Source organism: Nannospalax galili, unplaced genomic scaffold (genome assembly GCF_000622305.1).
Source record: "Nannospalax galili isolate Female #2095 unplaced genomic scaffold, S.galili_v1.0 scaffold768, whole genome shotgun sequence".
NCBI lineage: Eukaryota > Metazoa > Chordata > Mammalia > Rodentia > Spalacidae > Nannospalax > Nannospalax galili.
Genome location: NW_008360317.1, coordinates 8,013,781 through 8,023,601, shown reverse-complemented (window position 1 = coordinate 8,023,601; position 9,821 = coordinate 8,013,781). Strand labels below are relative to the sequence as shown.

Sequence of the window (9,821 nt, the reverse complement as noted above, 5' to 3'; positions counted from 1 at the left end):
GTGGGTGTGCATCCATGGGGATCTGTGAAAGCGAGGCAGAAGGGGTGCAAAAATCAATAAGATAAATGGGTCAATCGCCAGCTCAAAGCCAAACGGGAGTAAGAAATAAAGAGAAAGAAAAGAACATTAAATCGCGGGAGAATGAGAAAATAAACCCGAAAAAGGGAGAGGAGGGGGCGAGTGAGCCTGTTACGGCGTGGGTGGGGTTGACAAGAATGGAGTACATTATGCAGTTCATTTAGTTAACAAGTGAAATAATGAGGAAGCGTGCAGAGTGAATGCCAAGAGAAAGGGCACAAAAACCCTATTGAGAGGCCCCGGCCCGCTCCTGGCGTAGCCCATCACATGGCAATAGTCCTATTTAAGCGGCGCCGCCGGCGCCTTTCAGCACCACTAGCGCTGGCCAGCACCCCGCGCTTTCTGGGCTGCGCCCGCAGCAACCGCAGCAGCGGAGGTGACTTCAGCCTGGGCTTCAGCGGCGCTTTGAGCCTCCGGGGTGGAGGCTGCTGCGGGCGGCCGCGGCCGGGGGAAGCGAGCCGAGAGGCCGGACTCTCCTCCAGCGCCGAAGGCGGGCTGGCGGCGGATCGGCCGCGCGCCGGGGCCATGCCGCGCTCTTTCCTGGTGGACTCCCTAGTGCTGCGCGAAGCGAGCGAGAAGAAGGCTCCGGAGGGCAGCCCGCCGCCGCTCTTCCCCTACGCGGTGCCCCCGCCGCACGCGCTGCACGGTCTCTCGCCAGGCGCCTGCCACGCGCGCAAGGCCGGGTTGCTGTGCGTGTGCCCTCTCTGCGTCACCGCCTCGCAGCTGCACGGGCCCCCGGGGCCGCCGGCGCTGCCGTTGCTCAAGGCTTCCTTCCCACCCTTCGGATCACAGTACTGCCACGCGCCGCTGGGCCGCCAGCACTCGGCGGTGTCTCCCGGAGTCGCCCACAGCCCGGCCGCAGCCGCAGCTGCCGCCGCGCTCTACCAGACCTCCTATCCGCTGCCGGACCCCAGGCAGTTTCACTGCATCTCTGTGGGTAAGAGAGGCCGAGCGCACGACATAAGGAACGGGTGAGCCCGGGCGGGAGGCAAGTAGGCAAGCCGGGAATGGAGGACAACCGCGGTGTGGGGGCGGTGAGGGTCCTATTGGGGATCTGCGAGGGGCGCTCGGAATGGTGGGGTATTAGACGGCTGGGGCACGACGCCAGAAAGCTGGGCGAGGGCTGAAGATCCAAATTGTGGATCTAAGGCGCTTGGGGGCGGGGGTGAGGTCGGGTTCAGGAAGTAAAGGGATGCTAGGGACAAATGATACTGGGGGAATCAGAGATCCTGGGGCTTGGCAAAGAGGCGCCCCGAGGTCACGCTGCTGCAGATCTTGGGGCATGGAAGAGGTGTGTGAGTCCCAGGCCGAGGGGAGTCGGGGCTCAGCAGGAAATTAGGTCCACCGCGCCCAAGTCTGATTGCTTCTCTCTCCCCTCCACACCTCGCCCTCTAGATAGCGGCTCCAACCAGCTGCCCAGCAGCAAGAGGATGAGAACCGCGTTTACAAGCACGCAGCTGCTCGAGCTGGAGCGGGAGTTCGCCTCCAATATGTACCTGTCCCGCCTCCGCCGCATCGAGATCGCGACTTACCTGAATCTTTCCGAGAAGCAGGTGAAAATCTGGTTTCAGAACCGCCGAGTGAAACACAAGAAAGAGGGCAAGGGTAACAATCACCGCGGTGGCGGCGGCGGCGGCGGTGCGGGTGCGGGAGCCGGCGGGGCTGCACCGCAAGGCTGCAAGTGTTCGTCGCTCTCCTCAGCCAAGTGCTCGGAGGATGACGACGAATTGCCCATGTCTCCGTCCTCCTCGGGGAAGGATGACAGGGATCTCACAGTCACTCCGTAGGTGCGCGTTTCAGAGGACCACTGGCCCCTCGACCTTCCCGCGTCTCAAAGACTGGCTGCCAGACACCCGCTGCCAAAGGACTGCCTTGCACGATTTGGTACGGCTTTGTGGTGGTACCCAGCTCTGGCTCTACAGAGACTTGAAGACAGTGCCCCTGTCCCCTAGGTGTCCAGGTGTCAGGGGTGTCCAGGAGAAGTCTAAACAGTGAACCGGAATGCGTTGGGGCCTCCTTCCTAGGGCACCACAGCCCTGGAGGCACGCAGACCCGGCCCCAGCGCCTTGCTGGCCGCCAGCGCCTCCCCGCCTGCTCTCTCTGGGCAGGCTCAGGATTCCTTGCCCCCTCCACCCTCCTCCACCTCGGTCAAGCTGGCCTTTCACTTCGCGGGTGGCTATTGGCTCCTCGTTAAATTTTTTTTTTCTTTTGTCCTCAGCTTTTCCTCTCAGTGGTCGTTTATGCACGCCTTCCAACAAGTTTATGAACTTAACTTGCCCTTTTTCTTTTCCTTTCCCTCTCCTCAGGGAGCCTCTTCCTTCAGTGTTCTGTTCATTTGTCCCTTGACCAGGCCTTGCAGTTCCAAGTCCTCACAGTTTCTCTCCTAGCAGAAGAAATTTCCCCGTGGTATTATATTGGGGAAACCGATTGAATTTGTTTCCCACTCGCTCTGCATTCCCTCAAACGAAGACGCCCTCTCACCCCCAAGCAACCTCTCCCCATCCTCCACATCGCGGGGACCCAGCTGTGTAACTGTATGCGCTCTGTAATGCCAGAAGATATTTATTTATTTATTTATGTACAAAATTTTAAATAAACTTTTTTTCTTAGAAATTCCTCTGCCTCTGGGTTCCAAGGCCTAAGCTGTACCCTAGACAGACATGGACCTGGACCGGAACTCTGTTGGGGTGTTCCAGGAATGAAACTACAGGGGTCTCACTCGGACATCCGCAGCCCCTTGGAACCCCTACGTTGTGCTCTCTGCACTTCCCAAGTTTTCCTCTGTGACCAGCTCCACAGGCACCCAAGCACACAGAGTGGAGCCGCCAGGGCTGGCCACAAGCTGAATCTCAGGTCCAAATCTTCACAGGTTCTCGTAAAGGATGTAATGCCTTTTGGTGGTGAACCCCAAGAACAGAACCCACTTCGGGGGAGCTCAAGAACTCCTTTTGCTAGGCTTAGATTGATACAAATTCATTAGGACATAGTGGGGCCTTCTCTAGAGAAAGCCCCCCTGTGCACAGTCCCAGGTGAGAAGTCTGAAGACCTGGAGCCATTCCACACCCTAAGCCCCTCTATGGAGCCAGAGAACATGGCTCTGGAACCTCACATTTTCAACCATTCTATTACAACCCCCACAGTGGCTACACAGGTTAGAATCTACACCCCAGTCTTCCTTAGGGACCTGTGCGAGTTTTTGATACCCTCTGTGGTGGATGAGGTGTATGGAGTTGTGCCCAGACTGTGAGCGCACAGACACGATGCCCAGGCATCTGCAGTTCAGGATATCCAGCACAGCAAACTGTGAATCCAGGTCTCACATTCAGTGTGGAAGGCCTGGTCTGCTTCTTTTCCTGGTAGAAATCCGCCCTTCCCCTAACACACCCTGTGGAACCTGGAACTCGTTCTATCAACCTAAAGCAAATGCACAAAGGTCGCTGTAGCTGGGTTTCTAATGCTTTCTGTCTTCTTTCTGTCTTCTCCTTTAAAGCTTTCTCTAGTTCTGGTAGGACAAGGGTAGGCGCCCAGGACAAATCACTTCTGGTTTTTCCCGGGTTGGGCAGGAGAGTGAGGATGCGATGCCTTTTGGAGGTGAACCCCAAGAATAGAACCCACTTTCGGGGAGCTCAAGAACTCCTTTTGCTAGGCTTGCCTAGGCGCGCTACCCACATTTGCATCCATCTAAACCGGGTCTCATTCGCACTAGCTCTCTGGCCTCCTGGGAAGGGGCATTGTGCCAACCTAAACGCCGCCAAGGCTCTCAGGAAGTATGTGAATAGAATACCAACTGACTTTTGTTGCAGGAATGATCGCGTTACTTTCGCGATCTTTCGAGGCTGACACAGCGACAGTGTAGCTGTGAGTCAGTCCTTCACCTCCACGAAACCCACCAGCGTGCCTTTGGCTAGACTTTGCCGGTGGACCGCAACAACGATCGCAGTGGAGAGCGGTCTGGAAGGTTTCGAAGGGATCGAAGGGCTAGAAGGGCTCGCTTAGAGCCAGGCCTTCACCTGGCTTCCAACAGAGGACAGCCTCATTCCATGACAGGCCCCTCCACCAGAAATTCACTTTCAAACCTGCCTGGGAGCCAAGTTGCAATGGGGGGCGACCAGACTAAGAGAGAAGAGCTGAACTCCGTCCCGACCCCTGGCTCCCCACCTCCACCCCGCATCCTACAGCCGAGTTCCTCCAATTCTTAGCTGCAGGAGGAAGCGGAAGCGGGACCTGAACCCCCAGCGCGCGCGCGCGCGCGCGGGCTGAGTTCTCCCAGGAGCCAAGTTTCTTTCTCTCGGGATCCCCTTCCTGGAGCTTCAGTTTCCCTCCTCTCTTAGTTCAGAACGCTAGACTTTCAGCTTTCTGGTGGACCGCTCTGGAGAGCAGTAGAAAAGCCTCATCCCAGCTTGCAGCGGTGAGGTTGGGTCCCCCAGACCCTGTTGATGCGCAGCACTGGAAAGTGAGGAGATCGCCTTGCGGCGCAGAGCTGTGTAGCTCAGCGTCCCTCACCTCCAGGAACGCGGTGATCTGCGTCCCAACAGGATTCTGCCCAACAGCCTTACACTTCAGCCTCTGGCCTGAATGCATAAATAGTCTGGGTTTTGTGGGGAGTCAGCCCCGAGGCTGCAGTTGGGGCAAAACCGCTCCTTCGAACCTGGGTTGGGGCTGCAAACTCGTGCTCCCAGTTTGGATCCGATCTTTAAACCCACTGCCTGAGCTGGAATTTGGAGCTTTCGAGACAGACTGTGAAATAAGAATCAAACTGGGTCATCAGGATTCAAGTTCCTGTAAATTTTCTTTTAATTTAGGGAATCCACATTCAGATCCCTGAATTTATTTCTGCTGCTGATGTCCTTCTCCCAGTGAAGTTTAGTGGCTAGGAGTTTCAGCTCTAGAAGCCAGAAGCCTGGCTCTAGCACCATCCCTGTCATTTATTTAAACTGAGTAATTGTGTTTGGTTGTTGTGCAATATTAAAGGATACAATTCACAAAGGATGCTAAGCACAGTGCCCACCAAATTTCCAATACACATTAATGCTATAGTTGTTGCACCGAAAGTGTTGAAATTGTTACGGGTTTGCTACCTACTTGTAGTCTCTACAGCTGTACTAGGAGTATGGTTGGTTAGTGCTGAGTTATTTGCTGAGTGCTGAGGCTACTGGTCACATGCAGCTTAGAACGGCATCTACCACTAACCGGCTGATAAAGAGTGACAGCAAGCCTTCCCTGGACTCTCAACACTACATAAACTGGGTGTGATGGTGCCCCATACTGCCCATCTCAGCACTGGGGAGGCAAGAGTTAGTGATCAGAGAATAAAGGGACCCCTCTGGTAGCATACTGGGAATCACTTAAAATTCAAAGAGGGGTCCTCCTCCCACCTTCAGGTAGACCAGTTCCGATTTTTTTAGGGGTCTGCCCTATTGAGGATTTGAAGATGCTGAGCTGCATCCCTGGCCTCTATCCTCTATCCAATAGCACAGTCTCTCAGTCCTGACAAGGAAGAAGTCTCCAGACATAGCCAGAAGTTCTCCTGGAGGGCAGAATTGCTTCAGGCTGAAAATCAGGAGTTTAGATCTGGATTATTCCTGCTGAAGTTCACAATGCCCATGATTTGGCAGCCCAGTCCTGATCATCCTTTCTCCCTCTCTTTCAGTTACCCCTTCTCAGACATTTGTACCTTCTTCATTTCTGGGGTCCTGGACAAGGGCTGTGCTCTGGTGTGAGAGGAGGAAGGGGGGGGAGGGGGAGACGGGGGAAGCAGTAAGACAAAGGCCTCTTCCGGCATTGGGAGCCATGGCGGCAAGCAGGCTGGGAACACAGCAGAGGCTTGCTGGCTGAGTGCTTTACAAGCCACGAGGGCCTTCCCAAGAGCATTCTATGCATATGGTTCATGGTTCATGAATGACTGAGATTCAGTAGGGCCCATGGCATCTTTCAGGATAACCTTTTGGGGGAAATTTTTCTGCCCAATTAGTTTCTTTGGATTAAAGTCTCTCATCCTCAATTCAAAGACAGACACCTCTGAAAACAATAACCAAAGAGGGCTGGAAGTGTTATTCAGTGATAGAATATATGCTTAGCATCTGTGAGGTCCTGGGTTCAAATGAGTACCATCAAAAATTTACATACCTATAATATCTATCTATCTATCTATATCTATCAATCTAATCAGTGAATACTAACAACCATTCACTTTTTCTAAGAAGGCTCTGGAAGGACAAACATGTGGAAGGGTCCTGAGGACTGGGAACACAAGAGGGGGAAGGGTAAGCAGCTAGAAGAGTGGTAGGTCCTAGAGGGTTCTGGAAGTCTCTGGCACCAATCAGTATTTTCTGGGGCCATCTACCCTCACTCCCCAAATCAGGGTTTGAGGGCACTTAACAGACTCCTGCAGATCCGAGTCCACCTTCAAGTAAGGAATAAGCAATTCCAGTGAGGCAATACCTCACAAATCTATTCTTTCCCAACCTTTCATTGAGAGAGTTCCTAATACAGTGTCCCTGGTCGCTAAGGAATACATTTCAAGACCACCAGAAGCCAAAAACAATGGCTAGAACTGAACTGCATGTGTACTGCTTTTATGTTATATATGCACACTTATGGTAAGGTTTAATTTATAAATTTGGCAACAGATTAAGAATTAATAAAACAAATTATAAATATATGATAATAAAGGTTATTTAAAATTTATGAATTATTTCTGGAATTTCCCATTTAATATTTTAGACCACTGTTGAGGATAGGTAATTGAGATCAAAGAATATGAAACAGCAGATAAAGGGGGACTGACTACTGTGCTACTTGGGGTGTGTGTGTGTGTGTGTGTGTGTGTGTGTGTGTGTGTTAGAGCCTAAGACAAAATGTGAGCAGAAAGAGGGCTGGAGTGTAGCTCAGTTGGTAGAGTACTTGCCTAGTGTTCAGGAAGGCCTGGGTTCCATCCCCAGCACAACATAAACTGGGTGATGTATAGGTAGAGGCAGGAAGATCAGAAGTTCAATGCTATTCTTGGCTATATAGTGAATTTAAAGCCAGCCTAGGTTATATAAGACCCTGTCTTGGGGCTGGAGAGGTGGCTCAGTGGTTAAGAGAACACTGGCTGCTCTTGCAGAGGACCCAAGTTCGATTTCCAGCACCCACATGGTGGCTAACAACCGTCCTTAACTACAGTTCCAGGGAATCTGACACCCTCTACTGACCTCTATGGGCATTTCACAATACCAGTGCACTTTCATACATGCAAGCAATACACTCATACACATAAAATAAAAATAATAAATAAAATATTTTTAAAAGGACCTGCCTTAAAAAAAAAAAAAAACCTGGTTAACCTAGGAGATCAGATCGGACACCTTACTTAGTAATCATCCTGCCACTCACTATGATTCCCACACTGTCTTAGAAGTATCAGGGAAATCAGCTAGGCTTCTGGGATTTTGTTGGTGAGTGGGCATCTCAGCTCAAGGGGAGAAGCATCCCCACCATGCTTGTGTTGGGAGATGTTTGCTTTTTTTTTAAAATTCATTCTTTGATAATTTCATACGTGTATATAATGTGTTTTGGTTTTATAAACTAATTAGTCTTCTAACTTCTCCCAGATCCCCCTACATGCCCCTCTCAACTTCACACCCTCATTTATAGCCTATTGAGGACATCAGTGCTGTCCTTAAATGCATGGTATGCTGAAGGCTGCTGACCAGGCATTTATTTTAACATACATTCAAAGCTGTAGTAGGTAAGAAAGATGTGACATTCAACAGTCCTGCCCTGCCAACACTGGGGACACAGCTGGAGAGACTGGTCCTGAGTTTGGAGCCAGCCAGCCTTTATTCTGGGCATCCTTATAGGGAAGGGTTTCCTCTGCTGCTCTTGTTGGACTGGGCTGTCTGTTAAAGTCAATGGGGTCAATCCAGGGGCCATATGGGTTGGTTCCTTGATCAAGAGAGATGCCATTGAGAAGCAGAGAACTGTCTCCTTTGCCCCACCATGATGTGACTCTCTAGAGCAGTTCTGTGTGGGTTGAATGGAGTACTCCTAAAATTAGTGCATTGAAAGTATAACCCCCTAATATTGCAAAATGTAAATACATTTAGATATAGGCTCTTTAAATAGGTAGATAAGGTCAAATGAGGTCATATCTAATATAGCTGGACTCTTTATAATAAGAGAAAATGGGGATACAGACACACTGAGAAAAGACACAAGGAGAGCTGGGTACATCTGCTATTCTAGCACTTGGGAGACCAGAGTTTTGGAGAATCAAGAGTTCTTGGCCAGCTGGGGCTACATAGTGAGACCTCATCTCAATTATTTAAAAAAATACACAGGGAGAAGGTAACTATCTGCAAGTCAAGAAAAGGTCTCAGAAGGAACCCACACTGCTATCACCTTGGCCTTGGATTCCAATCTCTAGAACCATGATGCAATAATTATCCATTGCTTAAGTTGTCTGTGGTACTTTGTTAAGGAGGCTGGGTGATTAAACAATATAAGTTGTCTCTGAAGTTGGGACAGCAGTTTTTATTCTTGTTTTTCTGCCTAGCATCCATTCTCCCTGGTCACTGCCTCTAGATTTTGTTTTGTCAAATGTACTTTAAAGTTTATTCTGGAAAAAAGCACCCATTGAAATAGGCACTTGTACCTTGTGGGACATCCACATGTGCAAGGGCCAACTTCCACTACCAAATCAAATGGAGGTTAGATACTAGCTGTCTACCTTAGCTGGTGACTTAGGCATGGGAAATGGACCTGGGCTCATTCACTAAGAATAAATGACTGGGTTCATTCGTTCTTTAGGACCTTTTCCCTAGCAGTCTGAAATGAGAGGGGAGTAACACAGAGATGCATGCGATGCACAGATTGTTCCCTATGGAGCTGCCACATGATAGCAATGACCAATGGCAGTGGTGAAGCCATTGTGCAGATGGACACCTCAGGGTGGCTTTTAGCTGGACACACTATAGCTGGGTGAAGAACTGAGGAAGCTCAGCAATGGTGTGTTTGCAGACTCCAGGGACATCATGAAGTGCTGACATGTGTTGCCATCTCTCCTCCCCTTTGGCTCTGCCTTCTGTGTATTATCCTGATTCTTTTACACTGGAGAAGCTTTCTTCTTGCAACCCCCCTCCAGGCTTATGCAATTCTACCTAAATGGTCCAACAAAAGAGCATGAATCTTTCTTTAAAGACTCACAGTGATGGCAAGGGGCTGAGGGCAACAGCTCTACAGCAATAACAAAGATTTTCTGGGAGGTAGTCCCAGAGGTCTTCCTTTTTTGGTCTTTTTGAGATAGGAGCTCCCTATAACCCCAGCTGGCTTGGAACTTGCTATGTAGACCAGGTTGGCCTTGAACTCACAGACATTCACCTGCCTGCCTCCAGAGTGCTGGGATTAAAGGTGTGTGCCACTACACTGGGCTCAGAAGTCACCTTTCTAACCACAGGTTTGCTCTGCCTGGGTTGCAAGACAAACCATTGACTCCCTGCAGTGTGGCACTCTGGTGGAATTAAGAGTAGAGGCCCCAGTAGAATACTGGAAACAGAGTTTGGATTGCTGAAAGGAAAAGGATCCTGAACACAAAACTAGGGATGTCCACACTGGATACCTACTATTACTTTGTAGTAAAGTGCAGTGGTTCACAAAGCATCAGCCATGCGACCTTGGGCTTCCCTCAAAGATTCCAAGAAGCCAAAGCCATTTTTCCAATCATATTATTATCTGTCCTTTTCACTGTGTCAACATTTGTAAAA

At 50.4% G+C, this 9,821-nt stretch overlaps 1 protein-coding gene across 1 annotated transcript; it reads left to right on the top strand.

The window, feature by feature from the left end:
* The first annotated feature begins 448 nt into the window (after positions 1–448).
* On the top strand, positions 449–2,319 carry Gsx1 (GS homeobox 1). The gene is made up of 2 exons (XM_008825067.1): positions 449–1,015; positions 1,474–2,319. Exons 1-2 carry the CDS (start codon positions 604–606, stop codon positions 1,863–1,865), a joined length of 804 nt encoding a protein of 267 aa, XP_008823289.1. The 5' UTR covers positions 449–603; the 3' UTR covers positions 1,866–2,319.
* Positions 2,320–9,821: the final 7,502 nt, after the last annotated feature.